This window comes from Crocodylus siamensis, chromosome 10, assembly GCF_052110815.1.
Source record: "Crocodylus siamensis isolate JL-2025a chromosome 10, ASM5211081v1, whole genome shotgun sequence".
NCBI lineage: Eukaryota > Metazoa > Chordata > Crocodylia > Crocodylidae > Crocodylus > Crocodylus siamensis.
The window spans coordinates 31,745,968-31,766,002 of record NC_143404.1 but is presented as its reverse complement, the minus strand read 5'-3'; the positions used below and the strand labels follow the sequence as shown (position 1 = coordinate 31,766,002).

General features: G+C 43.6%; 1 protein-coding gene across 3 annotated transcripts in view; it reads right to left on the bottom strand.

The window, feature by feature from the left end:
- Window positions 1-20,035, bottom strand: part of RANBP17 (RAN binding protein 17) — a 284,697-nt gene that overhangs the window by 8,602 nt on the left and 256,060 nt on the right. For all 3 annotated transcript variants that reach the window (XM_090064588.1, XM_090064589.1, XM_090064590.1), the window contains one exon: window positions 6,716-6,814. In XM_090064588.1, coding sequence (XP_089920714.1) covers window positions 6,716-6,814 — 99 coding nt within the window. The remainder of the gene's footprint in view (window positions 1-6,715; window positions 6,815-20,035) is intronic.

Genomic DNA, 20,035 nt, shown 5'->3' with positions numbered 1-20,035 from the left:
GCTCTTTCTGTCCCCAGCATGATGGTGCTGCATACAGGACAATGAAAAGGTGAATGACCTTTCCCCCAGTAGGCCAAAATGCACATGGGGATGCAAAGTAGGAAAAATGCAGCACAAAAGTGTACATGAACCTGCAATTCTTCATCCTTTATTTCAAATTTCAGAACCAAGATCTGCACCAGGGCACTAATATCTTTACTAAAAATAAAAACAGGATAAAACCTTAAGAAAAGTAGAGCTAAGTAAAACTTAACTAAACTTTGAACATAACTTTGTGAATGGTCCAGTTTAATCAATCTGGGGCCAAGCACCCAGTTGTTTGGAAACCACTGATGTGGGTTGACACACTATACTTCCCTTTTATATTCCAATTCTCGATACATATTGGGAACATCTACACAAGACTTGTACTGCAGAGCTGACTAATTAGCTCTGCAGTAAACATCTCAGCACCTATACATGGACCTCTATTAGGGAACACAAAACTAATGAACTCTGCAGCAGAGTAGTACTTGTATTTACAAGTATTACCCTGCTGAGAATTATTTTTTGTGAGCAGCAACGCATACGTAGATGCTGACCTGGCTGGCTGGGGCACGATGGTGCTTCAGTGTGGAGGGTGCCTGCCGGCTAGCCCTGCACCAAAACTCCCTCATGTCCCAGCCAGCCCCCCCTGCCGCACACTAAGCCTGGTTGGAGCAATTCTAGGCTGGCAGGCTGACCCTTCTGCCAACTTATTCCACGTGGTGCACATGGATAAGCTCCAGAGCCAATTGCTTCAGGGTTAGTTACTCCTGGGCACGCTGTTTGAATGGTGTTCCCAGAAGCAAACAACTCTGGAGCTCCACAGTTTATTCATGTGCACTAAATGCATGTGAAGACGCGCCCACTCAGAGACAAGAACAGCTCTAAGTGTTTTACAGACACTACTGTAGAAGGATCCACTCACTTAAGTCCTAACATTGGTGTATCCCAAAACACGTGGACATGCAGAAACACAAGATAAATCTGTTCTTTTAGACCGAGATTTTCAAAGAGGTCTAGTAGATGCAGGGGTTTGTACAGATAATTGAAAATATACAGAGATCCAAACTGAAATGCCTTACCTGTCAAACAATCTTCAAATTAAACATATACAGGTTTCCCTCACCAACCACGGGGGCTAGGTTCCTGAAAGTTCTCGTGGTTGGAAAAACCATGGTTGGTAACACAAAAGGCTTATGGGAAAAATGGGGTTAGGGACCTGAATATGAATAATAAAGGAACATACAGTGTATAAAAATCATTTTTATTTACCTTTAGTACAGGGGTTGTCAACTGGGGGTATGCGTACTCCTAGGGGTACTTAGACAGGTCATAGGGGTATATGTTGGTGGGCAGGGACAGAGCACGCCTGGGGTGTGATGGCGGGTTCTCCCCCAGTGCGGTTACCTCTTACCCAGGGGAGGGGGAAGGGAAGGGATGCACTAAGTGCCACCGGCCTTGCAGAGCACATCGCAGCACCTCCTTGCTCCCACCTGTCTGAATCATGGCATGGGGCCGTTTTGTGCCTGCCTTTAGCAGTGCGCAATTGGACAGTCAACAGCCCACAGAGCCACGACCAGCCATAGGAAAGTGGCGTGATATGCAGTGGCCGCCACATGTGAGCACCGCCCCCCCAAGCACTGTCACTATGCACAGCCCTGGGAGGGCACAGTTGAGGGGCTGATGGGTGGCCATGGAAAACTGTGGTAACTCAAAAGTGCATAATGTAGCCAAAATGGTATAAAGAATATTAAGCGTGGAGACTCAAAACCGTGGTTGGCAAAACCATGGCTGGCGAGGGAAACCAGTAAACATCAAAACTACGGTCTTCTTTAATCTTGTCACAAACCCAGAATATTTTGAGGTCTTTATGGAATGTCATGCATGCTTTCCTGAATTAGGTTACCTGATATAGGGTATTTGTGTTTCTAAATAGCTAAAGATAAGCTATGTCTAAGTTTGTTATTTGTATGTTTGCAGGAGTTACAGTGTTTGATATGGATGTAGTTCTATACCTTTGTATGACAGCCACTCAGACAGGGTGAATGAGATTATAGAACGGACAGAGGCTATTCACACGTAGAGGAATGAAAGCCTAGATGGTTGGGAGAAGCGAATGCAAGAGTTTGTATTTACATAGCTATGCATATTGGGTGCCAATGTGAAGTGCCAGGGCCTAACCCAAGCAGGAGAATTTCTTTTTAAGGGAAATACCCTTCTACCCAATGAGTATTTGATTAGAACTGGAAGACTGGACTAGTAATGTTTATGTCTGAAAGAATGTAAATATTTCTCCAGTCAATAAGTGGGTTAAGTTAAGGTGTCTGACTGGTCAAATGAATAACCTTAGAGGGCTGGAAGTTATACGCATAATATTTGATCTCCAATAATTCTACTGAAGAATGGAAGCGAACAGATAAAGGCAAGTATCTCTGTCTGTATTTCAACACATGGTTACTGATTTCTTATGTCTTCCCTTGTTTTTTATAATACATCTTTTTGTTATCTTTTACAGCTTCCTTACTGTCAGTGGTACATGTGATTTCAGAGCATTTGACCATACAGGCAGGCCTCTTCTAAGGTGGGATCTATTATTTCTGAGCACATGACTGGAGAAGGGTGTGATTCTTTTAGGTGGAAAAAATCCCCTCAACTAAGAATTGGCAAGACCTAGGTGAGGCAGATAAAGCTATAGGTCAGGGAGGTGGCCCTTGGAATATCTCAGTCTGTTTTCTGTGGTCAAGCAGCAGATGGCAGGGCTGAAGGGAACATTTTAGGGTGCAAGAATACCCTGAAAGTGTGTCTCAAAGGTGTAGCTGGCTGCATCTGGAGTCAGGGTGTATCACACTGCTGTCCAAAAACAAACAACCTGGGCACACAGAAGACCTGCAACAGAGTTTAAGGTTGCCAAGTTGGGACTATGCCTGTCCATTGGAAGCACAGAAAGAATATGTGTTTCAAAACCAGACAGGACAGAAATCTTGCACCAAGAGGGGGCAGTTTGTCAAGCAGCCATGTTCAAAATGTTTTACAGCCTTAAAGTTTATAATGAATAGAAAGCCAGGGCAGCTGATGGAAAATCTGTCAATGAACAGCACATGCAGAAATGAGGCCCCAACGTGATAATGGAATAGATTATTCAGGTCAGGTCTAGAATAAAAAAAAAATCTTTCAAGATTTTCCAAGAGTTGGATTTGTGACCAGTGGTCTCAAGAGGTTTCTTGAAGCTGGCTGTCATGAAGAGAAGCATTGTTAATATCCTCCAGCATATGGGATGGTAAGAAGTTTTTCCTAAAAACTGTCTTCATCAGTTTGAAAATTAATTGTACACACACCTCCAAATAAATGATGAACTTGGTTTATCAGTAACATTGTCTCTCAGGAGTTTCTCTAGACCCTAAAGAAATTGGAGAGGCTTTTTAGGCATCTTCTTCAATAAACTCTTCTTTAAAGCCTGTATTTTGTTTGGTTAAAAGCAAGTAAGAAGGAACTGCTGCTTTAATGTCTTACTGGTGACAGGATTTCTTGTAGGTTTGCCTGCCACCAAGAGCCAGAATGACAGTATGTATGCAACTCAGTGCATCCCTGGTATAATTACTGGAGTGAGGTAACAATGCAACAAGCCATTTTTGAACTGCCCCACACTGCTCTGGGGAGGGCTTTACAGAGGCGAGATAAAATTACTGATTCACCATCTTTCCAGGGGAGGCTCCTAGTAGTGCTGCTGTGGCACCTAGAATGCATTTCCCACTCCAGCACAGCCATTCCTGTTGATACAAGCACATGCCAACTACAGTCATCTGCATCCATGGGACAAATGTGTTCCCTTATACTTGAGCTGAATTATGTGGCTGATTTAAGAGCGGAGAAGCTCCATCAAAAATGGAACAAGTGCCCAGGCAGAGAAACTGCAGCATGAGTGACCACCATGGTTGCTGGCCAGCAGTAACTGTAGCAACAGCAACCACGTCTTGAATTAAGGGAATCAATTTTCAATTAGTAGTCTATCTTTGTGCTGGAATGAGTTAAGATAATTTCTGCAGCTACAGAACTACAGCTATATTTTCTATAGCCCTCCACAACCGAGCCTGGAGGTACAGAGGGTGAAGGCAATCTAAGGGGGTCTTCACATCTTATACATCTTCAGAGCAAAACCTTCCGAAAAGTGACTGGACAGAAGTCATTCCCTTCCTCTACCTTTCAAAAGGGAAGGTAACGTAACTGAGTTGCTACTAAGTAAAGGTGCCACGGTCATTAGAAATAGTCTAATTTCAGCAGAAAGAATAGTTTGCTAGTTGCACATTGATTCCTCATGATTCACAACTGCAAGATTTTATCTTCAAGTGAAATATTTAATTTTTTCTTACTCTAAAGCAGCTAACATCAAAAACACATAATTAATATGTAGTCAGGCTAATACTTAAATGCTATAAATCAGAAGCATTATATAAACAAAAGTGTCATCTTGAACAAGATTGGGAATGCACAAAACTACTTATTTCCCAGTTTTATAATGATGCAGTGACTCAGAGCAGATAGAAAATGATTAGTTTTCCTCCCAAAGTAGGAAATATTGCTTCCATCTGTAAAGTATAATATTGTGATGTCATAAACTTTTTCTAAACACTGAATTTGCCCTTATTCCCTCTCAATCATTTTAAAAGAACTGCTCTCTCTTATAGAGCTTGGATTTAAATCACAATAACACACCAAGAAGATGAATGACAGTGCTATTGGATATGGCTAAAATTGGATCCTTCAGCACAGGTGAATGATGAGACAGCGCTTCTCTTCTTGATATATTTTCTTCTTCTATTAGTTTCCTTCCATAGCTGGGATTTCAGTTTGAATTTTAATGTATGCGGCTGCCGCTAATCTTAGTGTCTTATTTTTTCCCAGCACCCTCTTATTGTATAGACAATTCATTCTCCAAAGCAGTAATACACTGCCACTTGTGACTGCCCACGAGATAAAGCAATTCAGAATAAAGTTAGAACTAGCTGTGAAGTATGGAGAATACTACAGGTCAATATCTTCAGCAGCAATGCCTTGCCATATGGAGCAAACTGCACATATTTAGACTGGCTCACATGAATTTGCCAAAATTATTTCCTTTTCAGACAACCGTCTGTATCATTGGCTCTTAAACCTTTTTAGGCTGCATGCCCCTTTTCAAATTTATTATGGTGATGAGTACTCTTATGGTGCTGGGCTATGGACACTGTAATCTCTCCAACAACAAAAGAAATATTGAAAAGCTATTCTTCAATATTTTTTCCTTCCATTTGTATTTCCCTTTCCTTTCTTCTGCTTTCCCTGTCCTTCCTCTCATGTACCTTCTAGAAATTTATCACATAGCCCTGTTTGAAAAACACTGGTCCATAGTAATCTACACAGAGCATACTGAAATTCATAGTTTCAGATCTTCTAGAAGGAACAAACTGGAGAATGCATTCTAGTCTAGGTTATCAGCCTGCAAGCAGATGATCTGAACCTTAGGAAATACATCTAATAGTTACAATTTATACAGTTCAGAGAAAGTCCCAAAAGAGCAATTGCTTTTGCAAATCTTTCTGGAAGAGCTGAATTAGAATAACTGGAAGAACTGGTTTTCTTGCTACATTTCCTATCTATGGCCTTACTTAAGTGGAGCGGGAATTAAATTTCTGTGTTTGTAGTTTCTATGTCCAGTCTAAGGCTGGAAGGGCAGAGTTGCAAAAATTAAGAAAAAGGTGAATTGTAGTTTTGTGATTCTTAAGTTGTATTTGAATTTTTGGCTGTAAGTTTGAGTGGATTCTTCCATCAAGCAAACTAGGTCATTTACCCTTTGTGAAACAAGCTGTCATACACACATATAACTATGGGCTAGATACCATCCTTCTCTCTTTCTGTGGAATAACTGCTAAGTAATTTCAATTCTGAGATTAGAAATGTGGGATTCTATGAGCAGTGGTCCCACTCGTGTAGGGACAAGAAGGGGTCATGGAAACCTGTGAGGAGTAGGACCCATGGCTTCATATTTATCCTACTCAGTACAGACACTTGTAGATGCTTTAATGTTTTCAGACAAAATGTTCCTTGCTATAATTTGTAAAGGCAGAGAAAACCCTTTGGCTATCCATGAACAAACATAACTGTGTTCAATAAAGCACATGTTAATTATTGAGCAAATATAGTAAATAGAAAGAGGAAATATAACAAAATATGACTACTGTTAGATTTGTAAAACTGTACTGAAAGGGATGATGCTATATTATTTATTCCTCCAAATTCATGTTTTGTTACCAAGAGATAGTAACAGTCTGGCAAAGGGTTAATACAGGTGTTTAAAATGATCAGTGAAAAGAAAGTTTTTAATTTTGTTTTTGCAGGAGTTAGAACTTCCCCTGTATAATTAACAATTCAGACACTCCGGCAGCTGACACATAAAAAAAGCAGAAATTGGGTGGACATCCAAATTGTTTTCACTACCCAGGCTGAAGGAAGTGAATGAATTAAATAAATAGTAAGAATGGTAATAATTAAATTACATTAAAAATACATTCTAAATATCCAAGTAAGATTTATATAATATTTATCTTGGTAGTGTTCCTTTTGAGCTTCTCATCAGCTTAATTTATTATAACCATGTGAGCAGAAACAATATTGAGCATGTACCGAGCGAAGCTGGTAGCATTTTGGTAATACTCACCTTCTCATTGAGTAGTATAAGTCCTAGCAGTGGTCTTGACACAGACCATTGGTTTCTGCAGTCTTCAAAAATGATGGTGTTCATCAGAATTGACATCATCTGGAAGAAATAACATATTTCACCTTAATTTGCATATTTGACTTTATTGCGTATCTGGCCTCTTCTTGAAAACCTCTAGTGGAGGACCTTCCAAAACTTTCCTGGGCAGCTTGTTTCACTGCTCTGCCAGTAGAGAAGTTTCTTCTGAGATTTAATATACATCTACTTTGGTGCAGTTTTAACTCACTACTTTGTGTCCTGCTCTCTGCAGCAAGGGAGAGCAGCTGCTTTCCTTCATGGCAGTTTTTCAAATATTAGAAAACTGCTATCACGTTTCCCCTTTTGTCTGCTTTTCTCCAAAGCTGTGTAGAGTGTGATGGACTACTTCAGCACATCCTACGTAGGGCTGGGTTTTTACTACTACTAAAATTCTCTAAACTAGATGGAAAATGGCTAAACCATACCTATGCTTTGCATTCTGCATTAGTTCCAACTATTTTGAGGTACCACTGACGGTTCTGGTTTTAACCTTGAATAGGTTACCTTTGTTACCTCAGAGGCCACTTCTTTTCTCGAATTAGCACAGAACCCGTGATCAATGGAGGTATCTAAAATAGCTCTCTGCTTCTGCAAAGACAATCTGATTCAGCAAAGAGTCAGGGGGTCTAGGTACTAATTGGTACTGGTTATTTTGGCTTTTGGCTTTGAACCTAGGAAAGCAGATTCCCTTAGCTACCTAACCTGTCTAGTGGAAGAACAGTATTTACTCACCTTTATAAAGGACTTTGAGAGTTATGAATATAAACTGTTCAGCACTGGTACCTTTAACTAAGAAAGGATTGGAAATGACATTTGCAGTGTGTGAACCTCAGCTCTGGGATTCACTTCCCTCTTGGTTTGTCAGAGCCAGTCATCAGTAATTTTGCAAGGGTTATTAGCACTGTCAGTTCTTTTCTGCCCTGGCTACAAACGCTGTTAATGCTGCAGGCTATTACTACAAGGGCGTTCCAGAAACTAACAGCAATTTTGAAGTAAAAGTATTCTCCGTCCAACGATCATTTATTGGACCACATCACTTATCTACATAGTTGCTCTACTTTGCAACACAGTTATTCCAGCGAGTCACAAGTTGCTTGATACCACCTTCAAATAAGCTTTTTGGTGCTGTGGCAGCTACTCCTGCACTGTTAGTTGCATCTCTACATCACTGCAAATCTACCCATGGGGAGCTCTCTTCAGTGGTCCAAACAAGTGACAATTATTTGGTACACGATCCATACTGTAGGGCAGATGGGATAAGATTTCAAATTCAGCAGGAGAGAGCTGGGAGCTCTTACTGTTGGGCACAGAGTTATAATAGGTATACAGCATTAATAGAGATTGTACATGCAACCAGCACACTGGGTTGGCAGAACCTTCATAAACTGAAATAAATAGAAAATAAAATGCCTCATAGTGTCTTAGAAACACATTATATAGCTCAAAATGCTATGGGGCGCAACCCACATGAATCTAAAAGGTCTCTGTTTGGGATTAAATAGACTGAAAATTTGTAAAATGTCACCAGCAAAGAACTTGACTCACATCTGTAAAAATATTTACCAGCCCTAAAACCAAACACATGAGGAGAATGTGGAAAATCATTAAATCATTTCTTCTAGGCCAATGAGTAGGTAGGAACAGAGTCCCCAGAGAGCTGCCACACTGCAAACCAGCCTGTAATAACTGACCAAGTCTAAGTCAAACAACATGTTTCACTAAATGAAAAAGATGGATCTCTGCACTACAAATCACTTGGAACACAGATATCCAAAAATTATATGAAACTCTCAAGTTAGTATTGCATGGTCTGATGTGGGAAAGCCAAGCTCTTCAATTTGCTTTAATTGATAGGATTTTATTCTAATCACATATTTAGCATGCTCAAAAAGTGATGTACATAAACGCAAGACAGTAGTAAATAATAAATAAAATAGTATACTTTGCCATGGAATTGACACATCCCTAAAAAAAAAATCAACAACTTTTAATCCAATGGAAAGGAGGGGACATCACCAGGGATGGCTATACTGCAGTTGCTCAGGGATGCAGGGGGCAGTCAGGAAGGCCAATGCGGAGATGGAACTGGGACTAGCTACCCAGATTAAGGACAATAAGAAGTCCTTCTTTAAATACATAGGGGGTAAAAAGAAAGTTCCAGGTAATGTGGGGCCCCTGCAGGACACGTTAGGAAATTTGGTTGTCACACCAGACGACGAAGACAACATATTTAACGATTTCTTTGCCTCCAACTTCCTAAGCAGGGACCGCAACAGCCACCCCCCCGCCATGCTGGACCCCCCTCAGGCCCCAGGGGAGGCACACCTGGGCCAAGGGTTAGTGAGGAACTAGTTAGGGAGCTTCTGGAGGGACTGGATGTATTCAAGTCAGCTGGTCCGGACGATCTCCACCCTAGAGTACTAAAGGAATTGGCTGAGGTCATTGCGGGACCCCTGGCATGGCTTTACGAGCACTCGTGGTGCTCTGGTGTGGTGCCAGAGGACTGGAAGAGGGCCAACGTGGTTCCCATCTTCAAAAAGGGGAAGGAGGAGGACCCGGGAAACTATAGGCCAGTTAGTCTTACTTCGATCCTAGGCAAGCTGTTCGAGAAAATTATGCTGGCACACATCCATGGGGGGCCAGCAGGGGATTTCATGCTTAGGGGCAACCAACATGGGTTCATCAGTGGCAGGTCCTGTCAGACCAACCTGGTGGCCTTCTATGATCAGATAACCCTGTTCAAATTTGCTGATGACACTAAGATGTGGGGGGATATGGGCACTCTAGTGGAGCAATAGGCTACAATTGGACCTAGACAGGTTACAAGCATGGGTGGATGAGAACAGGATGGGATTCAACACTGACAAGTGCAAAGTGATGCACCTCGGGAGGAACAACCGGCTCCATACCTACAGGTTGGGGAACTCCCTTCTTGTCAGTACAGAGGCGGAAAAGGATCTTGGAGTCATCATTGACTCCAAGATGCACATGGGCCAGCAGTGTGGGGAGGCAGTCAGGAAGGCCAGCCGTACCTTGTCATGCATCCACAGATGCATCTCAAGCAGGTCCAAGGAGGTGATCCTCCCCCTCTATGCGGCACTGGTTGGGCTGCAGCTGGAGTACTGTGTCCAGTTCTGGGTGCCGCACTTCAAAAGGGATGTGGACATCATGGAGAGGGTCCAGAGGAGGGCCACTCATATGGTCAGGGGGCAGCAGGGCAGGCCTTATGAGGAGAGGCTACAGGACCTGAACCTGTTCAGCCTCCAGAAGAGAAGGATGAGGGGGGACCTAGTGGCCTATTACAAACTAGTCAGGGGGGACCAGCAGGCACTGGGGAAGTCCCTGTTCCCCCGAGCACCGCCAGGAGTGACCAGGAATAATGGTCACAAGCTGGTAGAGGGTAGATTTAGGCTAGCTATCAGGAGGCACTACTTCACGGTCAGGGCGGCTAGGATCTGGAATCAACTTCCAAGAGAAGTGGTGCTGGCCCCTACCCTGGGGGTCTTTAAGAGGAGGTTAGATGAACATCAAATGACCCCAGTACTCTTTCCTGCCATGGCAGGGGGTTGGACTAGATGATCTACGCAGGTCCGTTCTGACCCTAGAAACTATGAAACTATAATCGAGCATTTGGCTGTCCATGCATGCAGCAAACTACTTTTCAGTTAATGCAAACAACAAGAATCCACAGTGGAAATAACAACAGAGACTTCCAGATTCAGAGAAGTTTAGAGCTGGAAGGGACTTCGTGAGATCATTGGGTCCAGCTCCCCTGCTCTAGGCAGGAAGGACCCTGACCCTGAAACATGAATATGATTCTTTAAAACTCTATCGTACCTTTTATTTGGTAATCTTAGAGCAAGTCTCTTGAAAGTACATGGGCATTTTTCATTTGTTGGGATGCAATTAGTTAAACAGGAGCTTGGCCTAGACACCAGGACTGACACATTTCTATTTCTCACAAAAAATGCCATGGGATATTTCATGGCTGTAAATAGGCAGGCTTTCAGTTTGAAGCCTAATTTGAAACATGGCACACCTACAGCAGAGTTTATTCTCCTACTAGACCTGGGGTAATTGTTCAAGAGTGAACCATCGTGTGATTCTGCCATCTAGTTCATCTCCAACTCCCACTCCAAAAAGTTGTGGGAATTCCTTTCAGGTTTTCAGTCCTATGTTGGTACAGAGTATGAAGTAGAAGGCAGAGTGCACATATTTTGGTCAAAATCAGAAAAAAGATGCTCGGACCTGAAGAAAGGAAAAAATGCAGTACAAATAATACTCAAACAAAGCAAGCTATGAAAGTTACTGGTCTTGAAAAATAAAGGCATATATAAGCAGAAATCCTATGACCAACAAAGGGGACTCTTCAATAAATGGCTTATCTCACCAAAAAGGAAGTAAGGAAAGCTTCCCTTCCACGTTCAAGCACTTCCTCTGACAGAGCTCCAACAATTTAAGTATTGTTTTCACTTGATACTGGCTGGGTTAGAGAAAAAATAAAACTTTTTAGAAGTTCTCATGAACAGAGGGAAATAGCTCAGTAGTCAAAATGGTAAGTAGTTCTCATATAATAGTAAAACATATGTATAGCTTCACCATACACTGACTAGTAAGTTTGAGACTACTGGCTCTTTCAGACAGTATATGCATCACTAATTGTGTGTGTGTGTGTGTGGGGGGAGGCTTTATTCTAAACTACTCCATCTTTCCTGAGGGCACTTAAGTCCCTGAGGAACTGAAACACCTTGGGCATGTCTACAAGAAATGCTGACTGCGCAGTTGCCTGATACTACTGTGCAGTAGCAAAAGCTGTGATGCAACACAACTGCACAGTAGTATTAGGCACAGTAGCTTCAAAAGAAAGGTGTTCGCCAGTGCTACTGTGCATTAACTTGGGTTACTGCACCTTTATCTAGACAAGTGCTAAATAAAAGGTGCAGTCACCACTGCGTAGTAGCATCTCATGTAGACATGGCCCTTGAGTATCTGAAGAACACAGTGAATTGATGAGCTCACTTCTTTATACTATATTCTTGGAATAATTTCTGTGTACATATTTCTATTATGTGTATGGAAATAAATTAATCACAATTTCCTTATAATACAAGTAGTGTTTTGTGTTACTGGTGTTATAAAAACATAGTTAGAGGAAGCGGAAAGTACTTACTTTAAATAGAGCAACTCACTAATCCTTTTAGTTACATACACTAATTTTTGGTTGGTTACTAATCACTACTCCAGAACTGAGTTCCAAATAAAATTTTTTTTTGGCAGGACCAAGGAAGAATGTAAATGGGGAGTCCATAAAGAATAAATAATAGTAATAACAACCCGTCTTTGCATGTTTATGGCATAGTTCACTTGAGAACTGCAAAGCTTTTTTCAGATATGGATGGACTGCAAAACAGTGTCAGTTCTATGTTTCCATTTTGCAGATCAGTTAACTGCAGAGTGAAGTTTATATGATTTGGTGTCACAAAATAAAATTTCCAAAGCTAGAGCAGGAACCAGCAGAGACAAGCAAGATTTTTTTTTCAATGAAACATACCAATTTGTGGATATCCAAACATTATTTCAGCAAAATGGTCCCTTGGGTCCTTGATGGCATTTCTGGTATAGTGACCCTACAATACCAAACAGCTCAGCCTTTCCCAAACTTTGTGGGCTTAAGTCCCAACATAGTGAAGTTGGACACTCTTGCACCCTTCCCTACTTCAACCACTGCCACCAGTTCCCCTTGCTGCCAGTTCCCCTTGCCGGTGGCAATTGCGGATAAGCAGAGGAGACAGCAGGGGAAGTGGTGGTGATGGAGAAATAGATGGGGTACTGGCAACTGCTGCTGTGATTCGCATGTGGCCCCCTTAGGAACCTTCGCAACGCAGGGAGGCATATCCTACAGTTTGGTTAATTCTGTTATAACTGACTCTGTCCCTCATGCATTAATAGGTTTTTATTCTATAGTAATCTATAGCAACTAACTACATTTTACATGCTTAAAAAGCAAATTATGCAAATATACAGAGAGATCACTATATAATAAAACAGTATACTTTGCCATGGACATATCCCTGAGAAATCAACAGCTTTCAGTCAAGCATTTAGCTGCTAAGAAAGTTTCTTTTCCCATTCAGACTTGAAAAAAACATTCAGATTTAGGAGCATTATAACACAAGTTTTGGTGGGATTCTGCAGTTTTGACTCACAGGAGCTACCTCCTGATTTAGGAACATGATTACTAATTTATAGGGCTTTGCGAGGCTTTGGATCGCGCTTCGGACACTTTGGCCCAGAGTGAAGTCTGGGCTCATTTAAGCTGTCTGAAGCAGTTCAATGCTTTCAGAGCATTCGGAAATGCTTCAGACACTTCAGGTGAAAGTTAGAAGAGGGAGAGGGAATGGAGGAGGAAGGGAGAGTTGGGGGGCAAAGACTGATGTGTAGGTGGCCAGCGAGAAGGACTTCTCTCTGGCTGCCTTTCTAATGACAGTGTCTTGGGGGAGGGACCTAGAAACAGCATAAAAGCCTCTGCTTGGAGGCATGCTGTGCTTTTTGCTAGTGAGTGAGAAAGGTATCCTAGCAGACTCAAGCATCTCAGCTTGGTTACTTTCCTCGGTAGTTGAACTTGCCTGCTCCTCTTTGTTGTTAGAAAGGATTGGGAAGGATTTAGCTTATCTTAGCTTAGCTATTCACTTACTATTACTATTCAATTAATTTCTTTCAATTTATATTTGTGGTTTTTTGGGGTTTTTTTGCAAACTATGAAAAAAGAAAGCTGTGTTTTCCCTGATGGCATGATCCATCACTGTGTAGGGAGGCACACAGATTGCACATACGCACACACATACACATACACAATATAAATGAGAAAAATCAGGTATTCATAGAAGACAGACAGACAGACAGACAGACAGCACACAATTTTTACATAACTCTTAACACTGAAGCAAGCAATCAAAGAAGAGTCTAGTGCATGCACGCAACAGAGGGAATAAAACACACAACACAAAAGGACACACACACACACACACACACACAGACCTTTTGCAGTACAGGAAAGATTAATATGAAGCGAGATGGAAAGGCAGGTGCCAGGTCTTTTGGCAGGGGAGGCAGAGGGGGTAGGGGGAGAGCTAGAGCTGCAACCCCCTGCACACTGGAAGCACTGATGTCATGGCTGCTTAGGAAGAGAATGCCTCTGTGTTTGGGGGGAGAGGGGGTTGCAGCTCTAGCTCTCCCCCTACCCCCTCTCCCTCCCCTGCCAGCATGGTGTAGGGTGGCTCGTTGGGCAGGCAGAGCTCACCCACAGGTTCATGGTCACCGACAACGGGGCGAATATGGTGAAGGCTGTCCATGATGCCAACTTTGTTGCCATCTGCTGTTTGGCACACAGGCTGCACCTAATAGTGAGGGATGCCTTGGAGGGGGACAGGGCTGCCAGTGATGGTGCTGGCACCAGCACTGCTACAAGCCAGCTGATTTCAAAATGCAGGAAGGCTTGTAGCAGGGCTATTTCCACCGCAGCATCAAGGGGAGCAAGATGCTGTGGGAGAAACAGGCAGAGCTGAGCATCCTGCAGCACAAAATCATGCAGGATGCGGAGACTTGGTGGAACTCCTCATACCTGATGCTCAAAAGGTTGGTGGAGCAACAGAAGGCCGTCCATTAGATGGCCTTCCTTGGGGAAATTGGGATCAGCAGCCCCCTGAACAGAGTTGAGTGGGGTACCATCTCCCAGATCTTAGTGGTCCTCAAGCCCTTGAGGAGAATGGAGAAGTTCCAGGGGATCAATGTTCCTGGCTGGGGCAGGCCGCGGGCATGTGCAACCCGAGGGTGAAGGGGAGCATGTGCACTGGCAGCCCAAAAACCCTTGATAAAGTCAGGGAGGCTGAAGTGCGGAGGCGAGGGGATGTGGAAGAGGGGGATCCACTTTCCCATGCAGCACCGCCACCGGCACCAGCACCAGCCAGTTGCCTCCACGCCAGCCACTACCAATGTGGGCCAAGGGACGTGGCTTCATTGCTGGGGTCCAAACACAGCAGACCCCAGCCTCCGCCAGCTAGTGCTAAGGCTTTGGTGGCTGCCTGTCTTGCCGAGGATGTGGAGCCACTGGACTGCGACCCCTTGGCCTACTGGGCAAGCGGCAGTCAGATGTGGTAGGATCTGGCCACGGTTGCCTGGGAACACCTGCCCTGTCCACCAACCGGTGTGCCAAGCAAGAGGGTGTTCAGCATTGCTGGGGATGTTGTGACACCCCACCGCACCTGCTTGGGTCCTACGTTGGTGGAGCAGGTGGTGTTCCTGAAGGTGAAACTCCTGCTGCTGGGGTTCCCCAAGCTCCACGTGCAGATGGACTGAGTGCCCCCTCCTCACTCAGTCTGCATCAATTTCCTTTTTCTGATTTTTCAGAAGCTGAGTAATGCCCTGCTCTCAGCTGGGGGGAGGGGCATTCATTACATCACCAGCCAGCAGGGAAAGAACATGTCCCTGCTGAGGTCATTCCCCTGCCCGAGTGAACTCGGAGGTATGGGATTGGGTCTATGGAGAAGGAGGTGGCCCCAGGTCCTGGGCATGACCACTAAAACTGCACCCCGCCAGGGTAGGGAGGCCTGGTAGGAGTGCTGTGGCATGGCAGCCCCATAAATGCCAGGACCAACGATCCCCTGACGAAAGGCGGGTAGGAGGTGCCATAACCTCTAGCTAATGCACGCCCGCACAAAGTCAACCAGGGAACGCTCAGAGCTGTCACGTGTTTGACAGGCCTGATGCTTGCTGGTTGCAGTGCAGTTGTGAGGCTCCTGGTGAGCTCAGCTTAGCTGTCCAGGATGCCAGCTTTAGGGTTGAAAACCCCTTTGTCAGCCTGAGGAAGTACCTGCAGTTGGTCCTGGATGGAAGGAATAGTAAAGAAGTCAGAGGCTGGCCTGGCCCGCAATGCAGGCAAGAAAGCAAGTCAGTGAAAATGGAAATGGAGGCACTGGGGGGGAAAGGACAGGCTGGGGTGGAGGGTAGGGGGGAAAGGCGGATGTGGCAGTGCAGGCCCAGCTCTGAAAAGTGGTTTGCAGTGTAATTTGTTCCCTCTCAGGATCAGGCCTGAGAGACTGGAGGCAGAGTGTTTTTTGGGTGAGGAATGTGCCCCAACAGGTAGTTGGGCTTTGTTGTCTTTGATAGATTCTGGTGTGCAGTTTGTGGGGTACTGGAGATAGCTGGCAGGTTTTGTGTTTTGAGCTGTAGGAAGTTGGCTTCAGTTCTGGTGATGAGGTTAGGTGCTTGTTTGAATGTACAAACCATGTTTCAGAGCTGGGCTTATGAACGGCACTTCATCAGCCTCCTAGGCAGTAGGTACAGAAACTCATGGACTCAATATAGACAGTGGAGCACACTGCGCCCTGCTGGACATCTGACACCCCAGGCACCTCTGCACTTTTACCTGCGCTGCTACATCCTCCTTTGCCCCCTGCTGCCCACTCCAACCTGTCTTTCATCCCCTGACGCCTCCATTTCCATTTTCACTGACTGGCTTTCTTGCCTGCATTGCGGGCCAGGCCAGCCTCTGACTTTTTTACTATTCCTTCCATCCAGGACCAACTGCAGGTACATCCTCAGCCTGACAAAGGGGTTTTCAACCCTAAAGCTTTTAAAGATACATTTTTTTAAGTACTCCTTTTTTTTCATAATACACATATAGACATAAAACACAAGAGATGCCATCACACACTATGAATAACATCATATGTTCAACACAACACAACAGCTTTATTTCTTCCTGTCAGTTCCTTTACAAAATGACAGGCTCTGTGACAGTCCGTTTGGGTACCTTTGATGCTGCTGCTGCTGCTCCTGGTGTTGAGCCAGCTAAGTTATTGTACCTGTTGTCACGTAAAGTGGTGGACTGGGTGTGAAGCTGTAGGGGAGGAGGCGGCCTCACTGGGGCATACTGCCTTGTTGTGCAGAGGCCCCAGAGCCAGGAAGGGCGCACCTTGACACACACACAGTGTCACCCACCCACATCACGAGTTTTGCCTGTCAGCAGCTTGAGGTGCAGGGCCCCAAATGACAGACTCCCCCAGAGAGACGCACACACAGCTGGGAGGCTTCATGGCCTGGCAGGGCCCAGCACCCCTGCAGTTATCAGCCCACTGTGCCTTAACACACACAGCATCATCTATGTCACAAATTTTGCCTGTCAGCAGCTTGAGGTGCTGTTCCCCCCAAACCCCTGCACCAATCTTCTTGAAACCTAGCATGCTTCGTGGCCTCAGCAGGGGCCACCACCCCTGGAGTTTTCACCCCCCCTATGGTGTAACACATAGACATGACACGAGTTTTGCTTTAAAAAAATTGGGGTGCAGTTTCCCATAAATCCCTGCACCTATCTTCTTGAAACTTGGCAGGCTTCATGCTCTCAGCAGAGGCTACTGCCCCTGCAAGTTTCACCCAAATCAGAGACAAACCAACAAAGTTATAGATATTTCATTGATCCCCCATTATACCCTATGGCCGGATCTCCAAGGTGGCTCCAAAGTTTCGGAGCCACTTTGGCTGGATCGAAGTGGCAAACTGATCCGGAGCTCTGGATCAGACCGCTGACATCCAAAGTTGCTGGATCCAAAGCCAGATTGAATACCTGCCTACTTGCACAGGCCTACTAATTTAATCTGCTCTGAAACTCTCGCTCTTTCCTTCATGCTTCCCCTTCCACAAATAAATGGAACATCATTATGTAATAAAATTACAGTTAGCACTAAATGCTCTAAGCTTATAAACAAGTTTGCATTGTAATCTTCTGTTTTTATATGCTCAGTACTTAGTGAATTCTCAGCTTTCAATCAGAAGTATTCTTATTTGGTGTTTGTTCAAAGGTAAGTGTTCCAAAAAGCGAACAAACAAAAAATCCCTATGCCGAGCAAAAGCCTTTTAGTGATTTGATTATTAGCAAGAGAGAGGGGGAAAAAAAGTACATTATTCCCAAAGTTAAAAAACAAAGCCTTTCTTGGAAAATGATCAATTTCAGCAAAAGCAGTTGGAATTTGCACAATGCAGTATTGCCAACAAGACTCATTCATGAATCGGAAGTTTGCGTTTCCCCAAAGCTATGAAATTGTTTAAAAAAAAGAAAAAAAGAAAAAAGTTTTAAAAAAACAATGCAGAGCTCTTTCTATTTACCTTTGAGTTCTTGAACCTTTTAGGTTTCCCTAAGACAGATTTTCAAGATTTCTCACTGTAACCATGAATATTGAATTCTGATATATATTATATATTCATTTCAGAAAAATGAAATAGCTTGGTTCCAGACACTGTGACTTACAGAAGAAACTTCAAACATCATGAGATGTCATAAAATTGATAGAGTTGCTGTCCCTGACTTTCACCTGAGCACAGTTCTCACAGAGTTTTAACTTTCTGCAGTTGTTTGGTGAAAATTTAAGATAATGACTGGAAAATCTCTCCTGAAGTCCCAGGACACCTTCATGGTCTACTACACTATGAGAACTAAAATATGAATGCCGCCATTTTGACACTCTACAAAAAAATGATTTGCTACAAATTACCACCAACTAATTTCTTTTATGGATAGCTTCTATCGCTCACATGCTACTGGCTAGAATGATTTTCTTATAGCCTCGTATGTGCCGGACCCTGCCCACTGGGCTGCAGAGGCAGCTCCTGCCCAGAGCTGGTCTGGCCCAACACATCGCCTGTGCCCCACCTTTCCCACATACCCACCCCATTCTCCACACAGTGTGGGGCTGTGGGGGGCAGCAGGTTGCAGGAGGGGGGCACCAGCAGGGCTGAGGGGGCTGCGGCTTGGGATCAAGGTGCACCAGTGTGGACATGGGCAGGGCACCAGCATATCAGGGCTGCTCAGTGCCACAAAGCAGCCAGGGGGGTGGGGAGAAGACACAGCTGCAGCTGGACCCGTGTCTTGGTGAGTAAACATGGCATGGGGAGCCCTCGTTTTTCATGATGAAAAAAACAAAATCAAATGCCAACATTTACAGGTGTTTGCAGGTGATTTTATTATCATGACTGAGGCACTGGTAGGCTTCCAAATTTCTTTAAAATAGTAAATATATCAACAAAACATTGTGTTCAACTGATGCCTGTAGTGGCATTTCATTTTAATGATGGAAAAACGCAGACTTGGGGAGTTTTTTTAAATGAGAGATTTTTAAACAGAGAAAACCAGCATCTCTGCTAATAAGGAACTCTGGATTTCAAAAATACTCAGTGGAGTATTGTTGTTTCAGTATTGGCATTTTGTTTCAAGTCATCGTACACACAGGCTTTTTTTTTTTGAAAACATGACCTACTATGAGGAACTACTATCCAACCACTATTAGTTAAAAGACTATCTGACATCACTATAGTTGCAAATTATTTGTACATTGTTTACCACACTGGAAATCAGTACTGAATGCCAAGCTTTCTAGTAGGCAAGGCAATTTGCTCTCTTCACAGATGTCCTCACAAGTCCATGTGGAGCAGATTCAAGACATCGTCTTATTCAAACATGATACACACAATTTCTTGAATAAAATGAACCCCTTGCTCTCTCCTGATAACATATTTGTCAGATTTGAATGGAGCTAAATGCAAATGATGAAACAAATGATGAAACACAGATCTTGTTTATTTTACCTGATCAGACAACATCACAGCCTTATTAAAATAAACACAACCCTAACTGTACCACTTCCCCCATTGGCCAACTGTTTACTTTCTGAATAATAAGTTAAAGGGAAGAAGTACTTAAAAATTGTGATCTTTTGGCCCACCCCGGCATAAAAAGACCTGGAAGGTTACTGAACAGTCCGTTAGCTGATTAGCACACATTTTCCTTGCCTAAGTCTATAGCAAAAATAAATCAATTTTCTCATCTTCACAGAATCAACAAAGAACCAAGTATATTAAAGAGACATTCAGAATTAGTCTAGCAGGGTTTGCTGCTAGTCAAAAGAACTATAGGGGGAAGTTTGTGTAAAGTCTGCTGTGAATGAGTTGGGTCCTAAATCCAGTGCTGCTTGGCCCTCACTTCTGGCATGTATATTTAGCACTTACAAAGTTATCAGAGGGAAAGGCATGAAAACCTCTTCTACTCAGATTAAGATTATTTTTAAAATCTCTATTTCCTTCCCTGCAGAACAACAGAAAAAAACAGAGATCCAGTTTCACAGTTGTTCTTGCTTTATTTTCCTCCTACCCATTAATCCCAGGACATCAGTTCTGCCATTTCCCCTCCCCAAT